General features: G+C 52.2%; 1 protein-coding gene across 1 annotated transcript in view; it reads right to left on the bottom strand.

The window, feature by feature from the left end:
• PAPPA (pappalysin 1) overlaps positions 1-20,940 on the bottom strand; it is a 230,323-nt gene that overhangs the window by 15,078 nt on the left and 194,305 nt on the right. The window contains exons 18-21 of the mRNA XM_074362102.1: positions 19,517-19,664; positions 14,484-14,593; positions 5,561-5,632; positions 1,158-1,256 (exon numbers count right to left, since the gene is read on the bottom strand). Coding sequence (XP_074218203.1) covers positions 1,158-1,256; positions 5,561-5,632; positions 14,484-14,593; positions 19,517-19,664 — 429 coding nt within the window. The remainder of the gene's footprint in view (positions 1-1,157; positions 1,257-5,560; positions 5,633-14,483; positions 14,594-19,516; positions 19,665-20,940) is intronic.

Genomic DNA, 20,940 nt, shown 5'->3' with positions numbered 1-20,940 from the left:
CCGGAGAACCCTGGCACCAAACAAGAGATGCAGTTACAGTTCTCCAATTTGAGTGTGTTTCTTTGGTCTTGCCCTGTTCACCCTGCAGTTTAGAATCAGAGTCTTAAGGATGCTGAAATATTAAGGGACGAGAGTAGGAAGCCAGGAACCTCACTCTATTTCCATCACTTGTTATGGTCCCTTGGACAAACCATCCCTCCGTCCTGGGCCTCAGAGCTCCCATCAAGGAAATGAAAGGTTTGGACCAGCTCATCACAGAGGGCTCTTCAGCTAACCTGAGTGGGATTCTTTGCCCCTCCTGTCTCAAGAACGTAGTTTCCCCCCTTTAAAATGAGAGACTAGGGCAAATGAGCGTTCAGCTTAGTCTATAAATAGAAATAGTTTTCCATGAACTCATCCATCACAAGAAAATTTTTCAACTTGGGTTGCTCAGGTTGACCACCTCTCTCCCAACTCTTGTCTGGTCCCCACTCTCAGCAGGAGGAAAGTGGAGGTGGCCACTTTCTGTGGGTGGCTGAGATGCATCTCAGTTGAATGTTCCATTTTTACTATAAATACTTGACTCACCCTTGTTGCATTCCTTAACACACAAAGGAAGAAACTGGCAACCAAGACCACACCCCCTAATTCTACAGGTGTAAACAACAAAAGAGATTATAAAACGCTTCAAGGCTATGACTGACCTTGTGCATGTCCCATCTTCCCCTAGACTCTGGCCAGACCCCCTAAAAATGAGAGTTCTCTCTAGGATTTTACATGCCAGGCTCCTGCTCCAGACGCCTTTCCCAGCCACCTCCCTGCCCCTTCTCATCCCTCGGCAGAGCTCTCTCTAACCCCTTTGCCTGGGCCCTCACAGAAATCTGTCCGTCCCTTTAAAAAGTACTGCACTTTAATTTGTCTGCTTCCATACCGGACTCTGAGCTTTGAGGATAAGGGACCACATCTACAAAGATCATCCATGAAACTCACACCTAGTTCAGGGCTCGGCACACGACATTAGCTCCACTACTGACTAGGAATGAAAAATACAACACAATATACTACAGTAAAGCTTGTGGGCGAGCAGTGACAGCCAGGACAATGCGCTGTCCAGCACGGAGGGGTGGTCCTGGCCCTGCACGCTGGAGAGGGCTGCAGAGGGGAGTGCACTGGCTTACCTTTTTGGTCTTCACCGAAGACGCGCAGCAATCCCCACCATCGTAGTTGCAGAAGGCTCGGTTGTTGATGGCATCACAGTAATTGTCTCCCATGAAGGGCTGCACATGAGGAGAGAGGCAGGAAGACAAGGAGGCCTTGTTAGCATCCTGGAGGGAGCGAGGTCAGGTACTCAGCTGACCCTCATCTTCTCCCAGACCGCTAGTCAGCCTGCCTGGCTTCAAGTCCCAACACCCTTTTGGACAAGTTATCAAGTCTACCAGAGATTTAAATCTAAGTTCTCTCTTGTTCTCTCTCGTTCTCTCTCTCTCTCTCTCTCTCTATATATATATATATATATATATTTTTTTTTAGCATTCTAGACCATACAGAGCATATGTTGATTTCTTTCTTTTGTTAGAGTTCCTCCAGCTCTATGATGCTTGAAAGATGAGGGAAAGGTGATGGAGTTAAGTTATTACTGATCTGAACCCAGAGTCATCTTAGGGGGAAGTCAGGAGTCTGCAGCTCCCCCAGCACTTTCCTTTCCCCTGCTGGAACACTTAGCACACTGTCTTCTGTGGTCCGTTTATGTACCTGCAGCTGGAGCAAGACTGTGAGCTCCTCAAAGACATGGCCGGTATCCAGTTCATCTCTGTCTCCCAATCACCTAGTTTAATGCTGGGCACAACTAGCTTTTAAAGATGTTTTTGGAATAAAGCATCATTGGATTGGCACAGTGGAAAGGCAGTTGTCAGGGGTTTAGAAAACCTGAGTTCTAGTCTTCCAAACCTCAGCCACCTGGTTGGTTACGGTCATTTTGATTAAGTGGCTTATCCTCTCTGAGCCTCAGGACTCCCAGTAGTGAAATAAAAGGCAGGACTGGTCCACTGATTTCTCAACGCCACGAACATACTCCTCCTCTCATCAAAGGTAACACCGTGTAACTCTTTAGTAGAGAAAGCAGATGGGAGTGAAAGGCCTCTGATGAACATTCTGGTTGGGGGGCCCTAATGCTCAGTGATGTGCTGGTGGGAAGGATGTCATCAGGTGGCTAAGACCACTGCATCCCAGCACATCCCCTGTGACCCAGTGGTCTCCCCTTCCCAACCTGACTCTCTGTGGCTTGCTCTGGGGAGGGCCAGGTTCACAAGGATCCCATCCTATGAGGCATCTCTGTCTCGTGCAGCTCGACTCCACATTCACAGAATCTTTGTGCCCCCAACTCATGATGCCTGATTCCACCTCACCACTGCCCTACTAGGGTCTACAGACGATCTTAGCAAGGCAGAGCCAAGAGCAGGCGAGAGCGGTGCTCAGCTGTGTGTGCACACGCACGTGGCCGCGAGCACGGGTGTGGCCGCATGACTGCATCCGTCTTAGAGCAGAGAGGCACACACGGTCAACAAAAGACAAGGCCCTTGCCCTTTCCTTTGCCTTAAGAGAATTGCCTGTGGGCTCTGTTCCCTATTCTCATATCATATGTAAAGGCGAATGAAGGAAACCAAGTGTCCTTGCCTTAGAATAAAAGGAACTGGCTTGGTAAAGGAGTAGCTGGAGAAGCAGAGGAGGAAGGAAACATAAATAAAAATGACTCTTTTTTTCTTCAGTTCAGCCCCTGAAAAAATCTCCAGTCTCATCACTAGCTCCTCTCTTCTATGGACCCTTTCCTGCTGCCACATCCAAGCATCCATCCTCCCATCTATCCGTCCACCCACCCATCCATCTATCCATCCATCCATCTTCTGTTCAACTCTATCTATTGAATGCCTACTATGTGTTACTAAAAACACTGAAAAACTTGGCACTAAGAAAAAAGGATGCAATCATGAGCCAGTACAGACTGAGCTCCTGCTCCTCTAGATGCCCCACTGTAGTGAGGAGGCCGACTTTCTGCGAATCATCACATATCTAATTGGTCAACTGCAGCTCAGAGGAGAGCTATGGAGGAGAGGTCCACGATGCTGTCAGAGTTAAGAGTAGGAGGATCTGACCTAATCAGATAGCCCCGTGAAGGAGTCCCTGAGGAAATGGCATTTCAGCTGAGATCATTAGATGAGTAGGACTTAATGAGATGGGGGTGCAGAAGGGAGGATTTCTAGAGAAAGAGAACAACATGCGAAAAATCTGCAACTTAGAGACTTCTCCTGTCTCTGGTATTTCTCATGCTCCTCCTTCCACTGATAGTGTGTTCTGGCAAACAGTTCATCTTCCAAGATCTAACTCAAACACCACCCCACAAAGGGTCTTCCCTATAACCCCCGGGATGCTCTGCAGTTCAGCAGCTTCTTGTACCTGCCTTGGTTATAGCTGTTGGTGTATCTGTTTAGAATTCTAAATAAATAAAAATGACTCTTTTTTTCTTCAGTTCAGCCCCTGAAAAAATCTCCAGTCTCATCACTAGCTCCTCTCTTCTATGGACCCTGTCTGTTTCACTATCCTGGGGGTTCCTTATGGACAGGGAATAGATGCCATCCATTTTCATATCTTCAATCTCCTAGCAAAATGCCTGGCAATTTGAGCAAAACTTTATCAAATATCTTCCTTAAATGTTTATCTACTAGTAAAATGATGGGTGGATGGGTGGGTGGATGAGGAGCAAGAAGATACCCGGATGAGTCGGGGAAAACCTAGTCACTGTTTTCACCTAACACCAGAACCTCGAGGAGTGCTGGACACGTAACATGCACTCAGTGAACCTTCGATGAACAACAGTAATTGCCCACTTTGGACACAGCTTGGAGCAGAGGGCACAGGGCTCCGGGGTCCCACAACCCTTTCTCAGTCTTGGCTACCTGTAGACATTCCAGGCTGATGGCTCCTCCCTGGACCCAGTATTTGCATCTCTGCTAAGCATACTTTTCAGCCTCAGACAAGAGACAAACTACTAGCTCTAAGTTAAGGAGGAAGGGAGACAAGGGGGCACCTACAAGGGCAAAGGCGATAAGCATCACTGGCAGGGCTCAGAGCCTGACAGGTGAGGGTCTCTTAGGTCTTAGTGCTGAGTCAAAGGAGAGATCGAATTCTGCTGTCACACTGGTTGCCCAGACCGCCACCTCAGCAGAATGAGTGCCCAGGTAATCCAAGCTTCCTTTTTCTGAAGTGCTGGACTGATTCAGAGCAATGGAAGGAAGCAACTGCCATGGGTCCTCGGCTTTGGTTTTGCCATTCCTGCTGAATCTTGGGACAATGGGGGTGCTTAAACACTATAGTGACTTGTGCCCTGAAAGATGGTCCCTAACCATTACGGAGGAAAACAAAATGTCTGACCCAGGGACTGTTCTATGACATTTACAGGTCAGGGGGAGGTTCACGGGCAGGAGGTGGCCTAGTGGAGGAGAGAAATCATGGAAGTCAGGAGTCCTGGGTTCCTGCTTTGGCTCTGTGTCTATTATGCTGTGCAACTGCAGTCCAGTCCACCCTCTCTCTGGTCCCCCTTTACCAGTCTATAAGGAGTAGGGTTAGATCACACCAAGAGCTGCTCCCGTCTGGCACCCCATCAGGTTTAGAGCTGACCGTTGACTAGGGCTCAGTCTCCCCATCATCTAGAGGAGTATTCTGGTTGTGACATTTTAAGAACTTCATCAAATACAGTTTCCTAGAGCACAGTCTAGTCCTTTTCACCTGAATTTTCCTGAACGGGCTCTGGAGGGGGGGACCACAGAGATTTGGACATCCACCTGGATGGGGTTTGGGGCTTTCTTTTCATGCCAGCTGAAAAGATCCACCATGAGCATAGGGCTGCACAGCATGTCTCTCAGTTCATGGACAGCACCCCCTTGTGAACACATGTGACATGCTGAGTACCCTGGCCCTGCCCCCTCCCCAAGCCTGTCTCTGGTACTGAGGGACAGAGCTCTGGGATGCCAAGTTCCAGGGAACGGCTCAACTGCACAGAGAATCAAAGGGTCAGAGAGGGTCTTCCACCTTCTGCTCAGTGGCTGGGCTGAAGGTGTCCACATTCCTTCTGGAGTTGATGAACGAGTGAATGACAAGGACGTATGGCAGGAGGAAGTGATCTACAACTCACAGGCATCAGGAAAGCAGACATTTTAAAAAACACAAACTGCCTCAGGTGGTTCTGTAAAAGTTAACCGTGGTCATGTGGGTAAAATGCCTGGCGTCGTAGAGATACTGCATCCGTATGGCCTCCCTCCCAGCCTCCCTTACGGAGGCAGTATTCTGTCTGCAGCCAGAAACACCCGGCTTGGAATCTCGACTCTGTCAGCCATTGCCTGTCTATTTGAGTGTGTCTGTGGTTATCTCTGTGCCTCAATTCCACCTCCAAAGTGGGACTGCTGATTCCCGTCCAGGGATATTGATAGCCCTGGGTTGGTACAGTCGACGGTAGCCGTGATTAACATAATAATCTGGGATCTCCACCTGGGACGGAGTCACCACAGGAGCACCATTTCTGGGAACTCACCTCACAGCCTTTGATACAGTGGATCAGCGCCGGGTGAGGGTACCACTTGAGACCGGCCGTGCAGACGACTCTCTAGAGAGAGAAAGAGAAAGAGGTCGGACGGGTCTGGGGCTGGGAGGGAGCCATCTCTTCACTGGCATCACGTTCAGCCACCCCACCTCTTCTTAGATCTTCCAAGTCCTGACCTCACCTAGTATATAAACGGAGCCTTGCCCAGGTCCTTGCAATAACAGGGGCCATAAGACTGAAATAATGTCTGTGCTCACCGTAGGGGTCGTGACTCTGTATTTCCCTGCAGGAATAAGAGCTGAGACGCAGAATTTGGTGGGACAGAGACATGATCAGAAAGGCCCTTTGGAAAATTCCTGGCTGATGTTTGACTCATGGACAGAGCTGAGGATAAGGTGGGAGGAAGGAAGAAGGGTGGAGAGTGTGTGTGTGTGTGTGTACGTGCACGTGTGTGGCTGCAGCAGGCAGATGGAAGAACAGTGCCGAGGACCAGTCTAATCACGATTGCCGTGGGAGCAGGGAACACTCTGAAATGGCAGATTCTTCAGCCCCGCCGTGGAGCTAATGAATCTGAATCTCCGAGGCCAGGGCTTGGGGCTCTGCATTTTACAACCAAGCCTCCCAGATGATTCTGATACGCACCACGGTTTGAGAGCAGTGGGCTGAGGATGTGTGGGCTAACCTTTGGGTGGGAACCCTGAAGAGGCAGAAAGGCCACAGGGGCCAGCTCACAGTTCCTGGGGTTGCCCGTGCGTTCCCGCCTCTGTGACTCTGTCCTTGCTCCTCTCCTTCACCGAAAGCCCCTCCTCATCTTGTCACCTAGAGAATCTTTAGTTTTTCTTTTCCATTTCTGTTCAAGACTACCTTCCTTCGTGGTGATTTTCCCAGCCTCCGTCAGGCAGAGCTTACAGGAATGCATATATGTTCTTACTTATAGCTTCCCTTAATAATAATTATTGTTATTATAATGACAACTACAATATATTGAGTGCATTCGTAGCGCTAATTACTTCATTCATTATCTTATTTATTTCTCACCACCATGCAGGGAGCTGGGCATTCATCTTGTGTCATAAGGAGAATAAATTCCCCAAGCTCCATAGCTGTGAAGAAACCAAGATTTGAAACCAAGCAATTGTTCTGGGCATGATTTAAGGCCTCTCGTAATATAAAATCCAACGTGGTAATTTCTTTTCAGGTTGGTGAAAAAAGAAAAAAGCAAGGAAGATGAAATACTATCCGGAATGGCGCTCACGTAACGGCCCTAGAAGCTCCCTTTCCTTTTGTGCCACAGACGTCTCACTTCTCATGCTAGATTTCACTGATTTCTTGGAAAAAAAAATTAAAATAACCTGGAGGCAGTGCTCAGATTTGCAATGATAGGTAACTGTGTTGGGGAGCAGCCAAGGAAGTCTACATGATTGAGGCTCATTCTGCTGGCCTAGTGCCAGTTGGTTAATTTTAATTAAGAAATGAATAGTCACATGGGCCAGAAGGTGGAAAATCTATGTGACCAGCCCATGCTCTCCCCAAGAGCAGATCTATATGGGAGCAAAACTGGAATTAAGTTTCTTGGTGAGTTTGGAACAAAGGGAGTCACATGACTCCAAGCTCTGGCTAAGGCTGGGTTGGGTGCCTTCCTTCTCTGCCCCACAGCATCTCTGGGTCCCCCTGGGGTCTTCCATGCCTAGAATGGTGCCTGGTACATGGACAATGCTCAATAAATATTCATGATATAAATTAACAGATCTATCAAAATAGAGAGGATTTTATCAAGGGATAATTATTTTCTATTTGTCTTCCTCTCTTCCAGAGCATCAGAAGAGCATTTACAATGCCAGGCACAGTCTTGTTTAGAGGACCAGCTTAGTGTAGATTGAATTAATGAAAGATCTTGGACAAACAACCTAACTTGAAGGTCTGCTGTCTCCCAGTGTGAAATCTACCATTCAGCCCCCGCTCCTGCCTCTGTTGACACTGTCTACCTTCTCCTAACACACACACACACACACACACACACACAAGGTGATGTATGGGAAAGACTGAGCAGTGAGGCAGGACGGACACGGCTGCGATTCTGACTTGAAATGTTTACTCCGAGGTTAGGTTTTCGCATCTGTGAAATGGGTATGGAACGCGTCATAGGCTTGTTGTGATGATGCATTGAGATAAATGATGTGCAAGTGGTCAACGCAGGACTAATTCCTGCAGGTGCTTGCAGCATGACCCGGTGTCAGACACCTCTGTCTCCCCTCAGGTTCAGGAGTGTTTGCTTCACAAACAAACCCATGCTGACTAAGTGAAAGAATGCAAGAACTCCAGTGCCCCCTCCTTCCAGCCCAGCCACCTCCTTGCAGGAGTGGAGGGGATCACCTGCTCTCTTTCTTCCAGGAAACTCTAACCAGACCTTCATCTCTGGGTCTGAGAGTCTGTTCCCGGCCAAAATTCAGGGATGTTGGAGGAGCATTTAGGTAACGCTTCAAGTAGTAGAAAACAGCAGGGTTTGGATCCACAAGGGGTTCGCTGCCCATCCCTCCCCTGTTTATTTGAGAGCTAATTTAATCCATCTGTAGGAGAGTCTCGGTGTGGTTGTACAAGTTTCTGTCAGTTGAGGTTTACCTGACGTGAGTTCAGAAAAAGGACTTTTATACTATCTGCATGAGCCTATTTATCTTTCCAGGTCTTTCGGATTTTCCACTATTCCTCAGGGCTGCACGCCCCACCTGTCTCACTACAGGGCCCCTCTGTCTGCAAGGAGAACTGGGAAAGGGGACAGGCAGCAGGAGCTGAAGGAAAGCCCGGGCTGTTTACACCGTACGCTGGGAGATCCCAGATGGGGCCCCTCAGATGTCAGCCTGTTCCCCTTGACGCCAGTGAGACCTCCAGCCCCTTCAGAGCCCTCAGACCAGGCTCTGTAAGACGGCTTTCTTCCCTGCCTTGCTGCATGGGAAGAACAGACTGTCTTTTCCTCTTGGCTGCAGTGGCCATCAGCGCCAGCACCATCAGCAGCACCGCCACCACCAGCACATCATCAGCGTCACCCGCACTGCCACCGTCACCTCCAGCATCGTCCTCACAGCACCACTAGCAACCACATCGTCGCTGTCCTTCTCCTCATCAACACAAAACCCTGTGTGAGGCACGCATTATGTGCCAGGCCCTGTGCTCAGAGCTTCCCTCTCATTTAATTTTTACCATAACTATGAGATGGCTATGTTTTTTTAGGTGCACAGCAGTGCTTCAGCTTTTTTGTTTCAGATTATATTCCATTATAGATTATATTGAATATAATTCCCCATGCTAGACAGTAAATCCTTGTTGCTCGTCTATTCTGCGTATAGTAGTTTATATCTGTTAAACCCTCTCCTCCCTCCCTCTCCTCTTTGATAATGTCAATTTGTCTCCTATGTCTGTGAGTCTGTTTCTGTCTTGTATGTAGATTCATTTGTATTATTTTTAGATTCCACAACTAAGTGATACCGTATCATATATTCCTATGGTTTTTGACTGGTTTACACAAGAGGAAACTGAGGCACAGAGACATTAAACAACCTGCCCCAAATCATCCACGTAGGTAGTGACAACCAGGAATTAAACTCACGTCTGTCTTATTTCCAGGTCTACAGTTTGAACACTACACTCCCCTCCTAATCCCCCTAGACCCTGAACCTGCACGTACGAAAAAGCCTACTCTCTGGACCAATGGAAAGACCGAGGTTAGGAAGGTAGAGAGGCTTTGAAACAACTGCAGTAGGGTACGAGTGTTTAAAAGCTGAAGCCCGGAGAAGACGGGCCCCAGGCAGAATCAAAGACGTGAGAAGGCGGACATTCTGAGGGGACACCCTCGTCCCAAGGCCCAGACCTGATGCCCCGCTGAGGTCGTCAAAGATGACCCCTTTTTTCTCCTTTACTTTTTCTTGACTTAGGGAACCTTCTATGAGTCAATGACACCATTTGTGTTTGCCTTTTGGTATCAGTCATGGAGCTTCTGGCTTTGTTCTGGGTAAGCTTTTTAAAAGCCCAGGCGTTTTCCACCCCTGCGTGCCTTGTGTCTGAGGACCACCTACCATTTGTAGGTGCGTAATCAGTGTTTTTCGGATGAGTTAACGAACAAATGGCCAAATGAGTGACTGTATGAGTGTGTCTGTGAGTGAAGGAAAGTGCGCTGGGCTGTGAACACACCTCTCCATCTGTGGGCTTCCCTTCCGTGTGTACGTGGAATAGACTGGGTTTCGTGCTCACTCAGAACCATTCTACCTCTGACCTCTAGGCCCTGGCACGGATGCCTTCTCTTTGAGGAATGAGCTCTGCATCCTCTGTCTGATGTACGCGTATGTTTACTCTTTATGATGTGCGAGGCGGCTGCCTTGCAGGACGGAACGCGTGAGAATCAGCCCTGGGTACTAATCCTGATGGAGTCAGTTATGTGAATCCGGCAGTGACCACCTCTCAGAACCTCAGCTTTTTCGTCTGTAAAACGGTGGTAGTATTTATCTCACTGGAGTGTGGTGAAGACAAGAGGAGGTGGTATGTATGAAACTGCCTAACGGACAGGGCCCACACGTCACAGTCAAGGTCACGTCCCTTTCCTTTCCTTAATTCCCCCTCTTCCTCCTCCTCACCTCCTTCCCTCCCTCCTTCCCTTTCCTCCTCTCTTTCTTCCTTCCATCATTTCTCCAGAAGCCCTTATACAAGCCAAGATCCCAGCGACCTAGAGTAATTACACACCTCTGAGGTTGTAAGCTGCAATTTCTCAGCACCCTGAGACTGGGGGAGTGCAGGGCAGGTGGGGGTGCTTCTTAGGAGCTAAAGGAAGAGAAGGTGCCACCCCTGAATTCTGGTGGTCAGCCTGGAAGAGACTGTCTCATCCAAGGCCTGCAAGCCAACAGCTTCCAGGCTACACAACCCACAGAAATGTTTGGTTTGGCACACATGGTGCTCAACAAAATTCAAAATTAGTTGCCAATATATAAAAAAGAGAGAGAGAGATTTTCATATTTTTAAAACTCAAGCATTCTTGTACTCAAGAGGAAAAAAAAAAAAACAGACAAATCTGGCCACGCTAAGCCCACACTTCCACACTCAGCTAGAGCTTTCCCCTTTGGAAGCCAGCATGTGATCTCCACAGTTGACCACAGTCTCCACCATTCCCTGCAGTCTGTCCAGCATGGAGCCCGCGGGCATTTCCATCCATCACTGAGAGTCCACACTGTCTTGTCTATTAGATTAGAGGAAGGTTTCTCTGTGTCTCTGTCACTTTCACAAGTACATGTATCTATGTGGGGAGGGGAGGTGGGGAGATTTAAAAAGGGGAGAACTTAAATAAAGGGACAGAATGTTTTTCTCTATGAAGGCAAAAAGACATGCCTACAAAATAATTTCATCAGATACGTACTCTCTGATTCTAGCCACATGAAGTTAAAAAACAAGCAGAACCAGTACAGGTTACCTTGGTGGTGAGGGCACTGCCTGGCATGAGGGGAGTGGGGAACCGTCTGGGAGCTGGAAACGGCCCCACCCCGATCTGGGCTTCATGAGTGAAAAAAAAAACCACTGAAATTCATCAAGCCTTGTGCTTACGGTTAGCACGTGTGCTTTATCTCAATAAGAAAATAAGAACTTCAACTGCGTCTGTAATGGCTTATTTCTTAGACTGAGTAGGATGGGTGTGGGCGTTTGTTGTATTTCCTTGCAGTCTGTCTGTCTGATGTATTTATAGTAACGACCACTACTACTAATATTACCACTAACACATCAAGGTGTTTAATGTGCAAAGTAAATGCTTGACCCGCTTCTCCCACGTGTCCCGCCCGCCTGCTTCCCCTGGCGTCTGAGTTTGGGACCCTCCATCTCAGTCTCTAACTGCACAGATGGGGAAACTCTGGCACAAACAGCATGCAGGTGCCTGGGCTTGGACTCGAACCTCGGTCCCCTGACTCAGCAACCATTAACATTTCGGGAGCAGCCACTCTGGGCCTGAGAGGCGGGCGTGCTACGGTAAATGACAGGAGGACGGGCCTGTCCTCACAAAGGCCACTGGTCACGCACGTGACGTCGGTGTGGGTCTTCTGCTCCTGAGTAATCACCACTCCCGTCTACGCGCCAGTCAATACAGGTCAAGAGCTTAACGCTGAGCCCGGCACACGGTAAGTGCCAGCGGTGGCCAGCGGTGGCCGCAGCCAGTTTGCGAGGGCTCCTGAGAGCCAGCCGAGCCCATCTCCTCGGACTTGTGTCTGGGGACAGCCACCTGGAAAACCTGAAATCTGCCACGGTGAGAGTATTTCCACCACGGGGATTGGCAAGGGCTACAAACCAGAGAGGGTACCTTTTGGTGGAGGGCCAGGTGCTAACTATCTACCAGCTGGTAAGCAATTATAAACATTCTGCCTTTATGAATTATTATCATACATCCAACAGAAGCTGCAGGGGTGGCTGGAGTAAATGGCAGCACCAGACTGGCCTGGGTCCATCTTTCACTCCTCTTAGGCAAGTGGCTTCCATCTCTGAGATTCTGTTTCCTCCACAGGAAAAACAGAGACAGATCCCCACCTCATAGGCGTGTGTGTGTGTGCACGCACGTGCGCACGTGGGCACACGGTGGGGGCGGGGGTGCAAATAAAGGCTGGAAAGTGCCTGATCCCACGCTCGATTCACAGCAGGCATCTATTACGCGTAAGTTCTCACCTCTCTCTCTCTCTTCCTCTGGGGACAAATGCGACAGTTTGGGGCAGAGCCTTGCCCCTGACCATCTACCTTGCACGGGCGCTCAGAGGCCACCCATCAGACAGCGGAGGAGCCACCCCGGGCCCGCCCCGGCCTGGCCGTGGCCACACCAGCAGCTCTGTCTCTGTAGCTCTCACCACACGAAGGGCAAGGGTGCAGCAGAGGCCAGCTTTTCTGCCTGATTCCTGGAAATCATCAATCTCTGCCCTTCGCCCTCCTCCCTTTTTCTACCACATTTTTTCCTCCTGGATAATGAGGCCTCCGGAGACCAGTGGAGGTCTGAACCTCGTTATGGCCCTCTCGGTAGGCCGGCATCAATAAAGGCCGGCAGACCAGGGAACTGGGTGGGGGCTGGGGCGGGCAAGCAGCGGGTGGGCGACTGAAGAGGGGGGACTCTGCAGGCTTTCAAATCCCTGGATTTATTTCACAGTGAATTATAACTGAACTCTTTAGTGCCCGGGGCTCACGGAGGGAAGGGTGGGAATTCACCTGGGGATCGGAGGAGAGACCTGAGTGGGAGATGGGTGAGGGAGCCTGGTCTGGGCCCCAGGCAAAGAAGACCGCCAGTACTGGGGTGAGTCTGCCCTGGGTGGGAGCACGGGTCTCCTGTGTGGTGTGGGAGTCAGGGCAGGGTGCAGGGAGGGCGATACGGCATGGAAAGAGTGGCCATTCATGATCCTGGCTCTGCGGCCTGTGTGACCCTGGCCTAGCCCCTCCCTCTCTGATACGCAGTTTCCCCATCTGTACAGTGACGGGCACGTATCTGATGGTCTCCAGCTGTCTTGAGACTCTGATTACAGGCTCTGTACGTGTGCCTGGGTGTGTGCAGCACGTCCATGCACACGGGCGTTCAGTGAGAGTCTGCATGGGGGCTCTGGGTGAGGAGTGGGCAAAGGCATGCTGAGTGCAGAAAACAGGATGGAGCCTGAGGTTAGGGAGACAGAGATGGAGAGAAAGAGTGTGGGCGGGAGGGGGTCAGGGCAAGGTGACAGAGGTATTGAGAGAAGGAAGAGAGTCATGGAGTGAAAACAGAGGCAGGAAAAGGGAAATACAGCTGGAGACGGGCAGAGAGCAACAGCAGCAGTGGAGGCGGGAGAGCCCTGGGGTGCACAGGGGAGCCGAGCGGGCCGGCCGGTCCAGCGCCAGGTGGCTGGGCCCGGGGCGCTGAGTCAGCCCTCACAGCCGTGCCCTCAGCTCGTGGGGGAAACAGTACACCCGGTGTCGGGTTCTGCCCGATTATCCAGGGCAGGATCTGCAGCAGGCGGGCAGACGGCACTGAGGCTGGTGAAGAGACACAGCTGAACCCACCCCGTACCCCTGCCTCCCTCTCTCCTTCCCTCACTTCCTCCAGTGTGAGCGGCCCGTGCCCCGATCCAGCACACAAGGCCTGGGATGGCGCTGCCCTGGAGGACGAGAGTGGGTCCCGTACCAGCTCTGGGAGCCCCAGTGAATTGGGGGCCACAAAGGAACATGGGAGGGACCAACCCCAACGTGAAGCGGGCGATGACACCGGCACCGTGGGAAGAGCACAGCCCGTGGCCTCAGGCTTGGGTTCGAGCCCTCACTCTGGGCCATTGCTCACACCTGCGATCTCAGCGTCCAGAAGCAGAGAATGCAGACAATGCCCCTGCCCCACGTAACGTCCTGAGCTTTAAATGTGTGCTGAGTGCTCGGCGCACACACGGAGGATGTCCTTCATACACAATTGTTAACTAGTTCCCCAAGTCACATACTAATCGCCTTTTACCAAACAAGCGAAGCATGGAGGAGACCCCAGAAACCTAAGCTACTGAATGTGGAAGGCACCTGCCTCCCAGAGCTTACACCAGAGAAGCCAGGAGCCTCGTCCAGTCAGACACAGGTTTGCATCCCAACCCTGCTCTTTTTGTTCTTGGAACCTCAGTTTCCTCATCTGTAAACTGGGTGCACTAGTGTTCTTACTCCTAGGCTGTCATGAGGATTCAGTGGGACAGTACACAAAAGGTCCTCAACACACGGCCTGCCAGAGGGAAAGTATCAAATACTTAAAGGCTGGAGAAGCCACTGTGAACAAGCCCCCAGCCCACAGAGCTGGTGGGGACCACCAGCCGCTTTCACGTTTACAGAGGGACTCACGCGGGACCAGGGCGCATAAGTGGTCAACAAGGTCATTTCCCTCCCTCAGTCCCGGGTGGGGGCCCTGGTCACTCACCTCCACTCGTGTGGGGTTCAGCCAGTGGGGGATGTCACGTACGGTCATGTTCACTGGCAGGATGATGGACTCGCTGTTGTGGTCCAGGCACGAGGTGGCACATTCCGACCCTGAGGGGAAGCAGACTTGAGGCGGCGGCTCAGCCCCCAGTCTCCTGATGCAGGGCTGCTCCCCCGTCCCCACTGGCCTGGGCCGTCCCACTCTCGAGGGCCGTGGGAAGGAATGGACCCCCCGGCAGGGCCACCTCTGGTCCCCCTGACTGTTCCTGCCACCGCACTTATCCACCCTGAGCCCAGTTTCATCATGCTCCTCCTCTGCTGGAGCACCTTTCCAAGGTTCCCCACCTCCAGGACAAAGTCCATCCCCTCTGCCCAGCTTTCACGGCCTCCCATGGCCTGGTCTGTCTCAGCTCCCACTACACACCTTCACACACTCCCACCACCCGGGCTGCACTTGGTTTGCCGTCTGAGTCCACACCTCCTCCCCTCCATACTTCTGCCCCTGTTCATCCCCTTCCTGAATCAGCCCCCGATGTGCCTTCTCAGGGTCACATCCTCCCAGTTCTTCAAAGCCCAGTTCAAACCCTCCAAGGAAGCCTGCCCTGATTCCTACAGCTGAGTGAGAGCAGCACCGACACGGGTGAGCCTCACTCCAGTGTCGGTCTTATCCCTCCGTCCCTCCTTCCATGGTGCTGCCCTGGGAGGTGCCTGACACACAGGGATTGCTCAGCAAGCAAGCATCAGCCAAGCGACTGGCGAGCACATGAACGCAATGTCAGCCTCTCAGCCCCACACTGTCTCCTCGCACGGGGCCTGCGTTCATGCCCTGCCCTGTGCCTTCAAGACCCTTCCCATTCCTCCTCAACTAGCACGTGACTAAGGCTCCCTCAGACCTTAATTCAGGTGCCCCTTGCTCAGAGCAGACCTCCATCCCTGACAGGCCAAGCCCTCTCACAGTCACCCGTCACAGCAGTGGCCACATCACCACTTCCCACCGGCCTGCCGACTGTCGTATCAATAGCTCTCTTCCCTGCTCGCCTGTAACTCCGTGAGGCCAGCACTGTCTGCGTTCCCCCTTCTAGGCCCAGAGCCTGGCACTGTGCTTGGAGGATGGGAGGCACCCAGTAAGTGTTTGTGAAATGACTGTGAGGAACAGTAAGTGAATGAGTGCACGGATGGCTGAGGAAATGAATGCACGAATGAGTGAATGAATGAATGGTACAACACGTGAGTGAGGAGTAGGCATTTAGGTAGCTCATGAAGGGGGAAGCGGGTACATAAATGGATGAGTGAACGGATAAAGGCATGAAAACATAAATCAGGCAGTGAGTCAACGAGAGCATGTTGACCAGCACGGCACGGTCAGCACACAGAAGCCCTCAGTCCAGGGACTTCTTGAAGACGGTTGACTTCTGCACTGTGGGCTGGATGGCACATTGACTGTAATTTGACTCATCCATTCTCTGTCCTGACCTCAAGGATTCTGAAATCTCCTAAAAAGCAAGCTTATCCCATGAGATGTCCCAAGGACTCCAAAAAGGTGCTAATTCATATAAGCAAAAAATTGATGTGTCAGAATCTGACCAGGCCACCAAGGAGGTCACTCCCCTGCCTTCGTGCCAGGACCACTCTTGAACACTAAATGGTTCACAAGCGTCAACCCTCTTAAAAAGTACCCTACGCTGTTCGCCATTCTAAAGGCTCCCTTCCAGACGAGTGTGTGTGCATACACAAGGTAGGTTTATATGCATGTGCATATGTGCGCATGTATATACATAGATCCTTATAGATGTATATAGAGTTTATCCACCCAGGGCCCTTCTTGTTGCCATCTTGTCATCCTCTTCAATCTAAGAGACTCACAAAGTCTGAAGAGGAGGCAAGCGTAGGGTGGCAGGTCCAGGAAATCTTTAGAATCTCTTTCCTTTAAACGTGGGGACACTGAACCCAGAACAGGGGGGTATGGTGGAGGGGTCCTGGTCTTGTCAGGTTTTCATCTGTCACTCACCGCCAGCCCAGGGCGAGACCAGTGTCACCACACCCATCTCAGAGGTGAGAGACTACGGTGTGCAGAGCTGGGCTCACAGAGCGGCAAGCAAGGGCCACGGAGGAGAGCCCACGCCTCTGACTGCCCAGCCCCAGGGTGGGCACTGGGACACACGGAGGAGGGAGGAATGGAGAGGGGTGAAGGGTCAGAAGAGAGAACATAAATGGGGGACAGGCAAAAAGCCAAAAAAAGTGTGATGAGAATGAAGGGGACTCACTAAGCTGTCAGGGACTCAGTGGTGCGCGTCTGTCACAAGCTCAGCTCTGAAGCGTTTAGGGACCAAGGATACAGCAAGTCCGCAGTGATAAAATTCTCTTGAATAAAGAAGATCTGAGAAATGGCAAAAGCCATCTTATCCCAAAGGGGGAAAAAAAGAAAAAAGCCTGGTCAGCACAGGAGGCCCGCGCTGCCCAGGGATGCAGACACGCAGCCCTGGGCTCCTCCGCTGTGCGCCCCTCCCCCAGGCTGCAGCTCTCTGGGCTCCGGAGGCTCGGCGGGCTGCTGTGTTGTGATATATGAGCCCTAATTGGCATCATTACAGAGTGGTGATCTCACCAGGCCCCCGCCTCTCCTTCCCGGGAGGAGCAGGGAAGGTGGCAGCAGCCTTGGTGGCAGCAGCAACTTTCTGAGGGCTCCTCACTGCCACCGCCGCCGCTGGGGCGCTTGGGGAGGGGCCAGAGGGAGCTTCTGGGGCGACTCTAGAATGTGGTCGCCAGCCCCCAAGCCAGACACACACCTCACCCCTGCTTATGAAGCCTTTGGCTGAGTCCCTCTCTGATGAGGTGGGCTCTCCCTAGGGAGGGTCCCAGCCCGGGAGTGGACAGATGGGGAGGGGCGTCTGGAGGTGAGGAGGGGGGCAGAGCTGGGGAGTCAGGGAGGGAAGCCTCTCCCCCACCACCTCCTGCCTTCTCCCCCAGTGCCCCAGGCTGCTTCTGCTCTCCCAGCTCTCCCCGTGTGCCCCCACCAGCCCACCGCCCACCCAGACCACCTCATTCATAAAACCGGCGTCTGCCTGGCAGTGGGAACTCGGGGTACAGAGGACAGAAGCACTCAGGTCCCAGTGTTGGATGGATTGCTTTCCCTCTCTGCTTTGACCATGACAAAGCTCAGTTGGAAAGGAATGCTACTGTTACCCCTCCCGCTGCCTCTTGACCATTCTGTGGGCCAGCAGAGAGCCAGGCATTCTAGCTCACTTGCGTGCGCCTGCGACATGCACATACAACATGTGTCCATAGTGGCCACACGATGTATTTGTGTACGTGTGTGCGAGCCATGTGTAGGTATACGCGTGTGTGCTTGTGCGGGTGATGTATTTGCGCCGGTCTGGCTGATGCGTACGTGCTGCGCACGTGCTCACGGCAGGGTGTGTGTGTCTGCGTCTGGTTATTAAGCTTTCGTGCTTGTGTTCATTTACGCACACGTGAATACACGCACTTGAACGTGCCAGTGGATGCAGACAGACAGGAGATCTGTTTTTAATTAGAATTCCCCCCCAGTGTTGCTCAATGCCAGTCACGAGCATGACTGAGATTCACGTGCATGTTCTGGTTGAGCTGGGGGCAGGGACCCCATCACAGAAGCGTCCAGAGCCACGCACACTCATCAGGAATGATGGAGAGGAGACGGCCTTGGCCTTAGGATGGAACAGCCGATGTGACTCACCATCGTTACGCCTGTTGTCCCAACTTCCTAGGATGCCTACCTTGGCAGGCCCCACAAGATCCCACCTCTACAACCCTCCTGGTCAGGGCCCTTTGGACTGGTGGCTCTGTAAGCCCCCGAAGTGCCTTCCTAACCACCAGGGAGAGCAACCTAGGAGGTTCCCTAACCCCACCCTGGACTAATGCAGGCTGCTGATCCCTACTTGGAGTTCAGGCGAAGAACCTCCGTGCTCTGACGCTACGTGTTTCTGTCTTAAACAGGAAGCGGTCAGGCCCCTCCCCACTTTGCTCTCCAGTCACTGGCCTCCCTTCTGGACATGAAATGATAACGCCTTTTACTGGGTGAGGAACACACTGCTCTGTGTGACTGGGAGTGAGTGTGTGCACAGATAACCTTCTGCTCCAGACATCCCTGGTGATTGTCCCATAAATCACACTGGCCATGAGAAAGGACACCCAATTCCCTGGGCTTTTCATCATGGTCAATTAGGGAATCAGCCCAAGAGGTCGGTGTCCCGGCCCTCCACTGAGGTCAGCCTCCGTCACACCCAGATACCCAGGAAGCAGGGAGCCTATGATTAATCATCTGCCCAGACGCCTGGTGTCAACCAGGCAAACCCCTGGCATCAAACGCCAGGTTGCCTCCCTTCATTGCATGAGCCGGCCTCTGGCCCCGCAAATAATATTTTGAAAACGCTGCATATCCTTCTTTTGGAGGCAACTAAAATGCCACAGAAAGAGCGCGGGCTTTGGAGAAGGAGCGGTCTCGGGGTTCGGGCGTGTTCTGCTTTCCCTTTGCGCCTCACTGTCCCCCTCTGGGAGAAGGCGCTGAGAGGGTAAGCACCAAGCAGCCCTGACCCGTAGTCGGTATGACAAGCGATCAGCATTCTGCACATTTTAAGGTTAATAACAAAGGCAGCTGCCATGGACCACTATCGCTTCCCTAAATAGGATGTGTGTTTTCGTATCTCCCTCCCTTTGCCGCAGGATCCCTTCCGTCTGGAATGCCACCTCTTGCCCAGCGAGCTCCAGCAGATCCCTGTGCAAGCACCCCTTGCTCTGGGAGCCATCCACGTGCCCTGAGGCACCGGTCAGCCTGCCCGTAGTCCAGTGTAACTGCACGCTCGCCCATCACTGCCTCGCCAACATCCGTGCCCTCCAAGCTCGCTCTGGGAGGACAGGGCCTGGTCTCCTTCATCTTCACATCCCCAGTGCCTCTCGCAGGGCCTCACACGGGAGGGGAGCCCAGTTCCCCAGCGAGGCGTGAGCCCCCACACCCCTGGAAGGACGTGCCCTCCCGCAGCTCGTGCCCAGCGCCCGGCGTACCTATGGCGTAGCCTTCGGGGCACTGCAGCTTGAGGTTGCTGTTGAGCTGGCCCGGGGCCGAGCACTGGCCTTGCATCTCCTGGCAGATGTGGAAGGACCCGTTCCAGGTGCCGTCCTTCCGGCAGTGGATGACATTGCTCCCGGGACCCTGAACAGCAGACACACAGTGAGGACCAGGAGAGACTCCCGCCCTCCACAGGACAAGCCCCTCAACATGCCCCTACCCCCGAGCTCTGAAAGTGTTCCAGAACAAGCCCTGAACCTAGGTGCACACCCAGCCACCGCACACAGGCACTGCAGGAGGAAACAAGGCTCGGGGTGGGGAGAAACTTGCTCAAAGCTTCCCAGAGAGTTTAACTCCCAGGCTTCCTAAATCCTCGCAGTGTTCTTTCAGGGATTTTGGTCAGAGGAATCTGTTTTGTCTGTCGGCGTTTTCACTGAGAAGGTGGGGGCCGCATGCACCACGTGGACGTGCACAGGGAGTGAGGGTGGGTCCTGGAGCTGTCCGTGAGGAGGTGGGCACGCACCAAAGCTCGTTTCCTCTCAGCCCATGAGACCGTGTCCCAGGCCCTGGGCTCTGGCTGGCTGGACGAGGCCACCTTGGCCCCGCTGAGAAGCTTTCTCTTCTGGGCTTTCCCTTCCTTCCTTCTGTTCCATTTCATTCCATTCCTTTCCATTCCAGCAGTCACGGCACTGAGGAGGTGGTGTGGGATACGTCTATCTGTGCCTTTCCCCGGCTCCTGATTCTCTAAAATAAGCAATACCCCAGTTCTCAATCTTCTGCAAAGTCTTAGGCAAGTGGAACTTGCATCATGGTCATTTCTCCAAGCCGCTTTCCATATCTGAGATTCTAATGGGAGGGCCAGCTCTGTCGAAATTTCAGAACCAAGGATCACTTCTTAGTCTCTACTCTGGGCTCCACTCTGTGGGGTCCAGAAGTGAAGCGAGCTGGCCTCTGCCCCAGGGAGTCCGGAGGAGAGACAGTCACGTCAGTGTGACTGGGCTTTGTGCACAGAGAGGAGTGGATGTGAGGGGCAAGCAGGGAAGGCCTCTCAGAGGAGGTGATACTTGGAAAAGTTTTCAGGGATGTGTAGAATCAGGCAGAATAGGGAGGGCAGGACATTGCTGGAAGGTCAAGGGTATACACAAGTTTGAGAAGGAGAGGTCAGGCAGGATGGGCTGGTTAGGCAGGTAAAGTGTGGGGCCTTAAATGTCCGCTTACGGCGTTTGGAATTCTACCCCTTGGAAATGGAGAACCATGGGTATTTTCTGCACAGGGAGCTCAATGTACCTGAGAATAAGCTATCTATTGTTTCCCTCTTTCAAGTTTACAATAAGAGGCAAACTCCACATGAGAGCAGAGGAGCTGACCGAGCTCCACTGATGAAAGCATCTGTGGAATGGCTCCCGTGCCTTCAGCTTCC

The sequence above is a fragment of the Camelus bactrianus genome, chromosome 4 (genome assembly GCF_048773025.1).
Source record: "Camelus bactrianus isolate YW-2024 breed Bactrian camel chromosome 4, ASM4877302v1, whole genome shotgun sequence".
Taxonomy (NCBI): domain Eukaryota; kingdom Metazoa; phylum Chordata; class Mammalia; order Artiodactyla; family Camelidae; genus Camelus; species Camelus bactrianus.
Note: the sequence above shows the minus strand (reverse complement) of the source record. Positions and strands in the feature narration are given on the sequence as shown.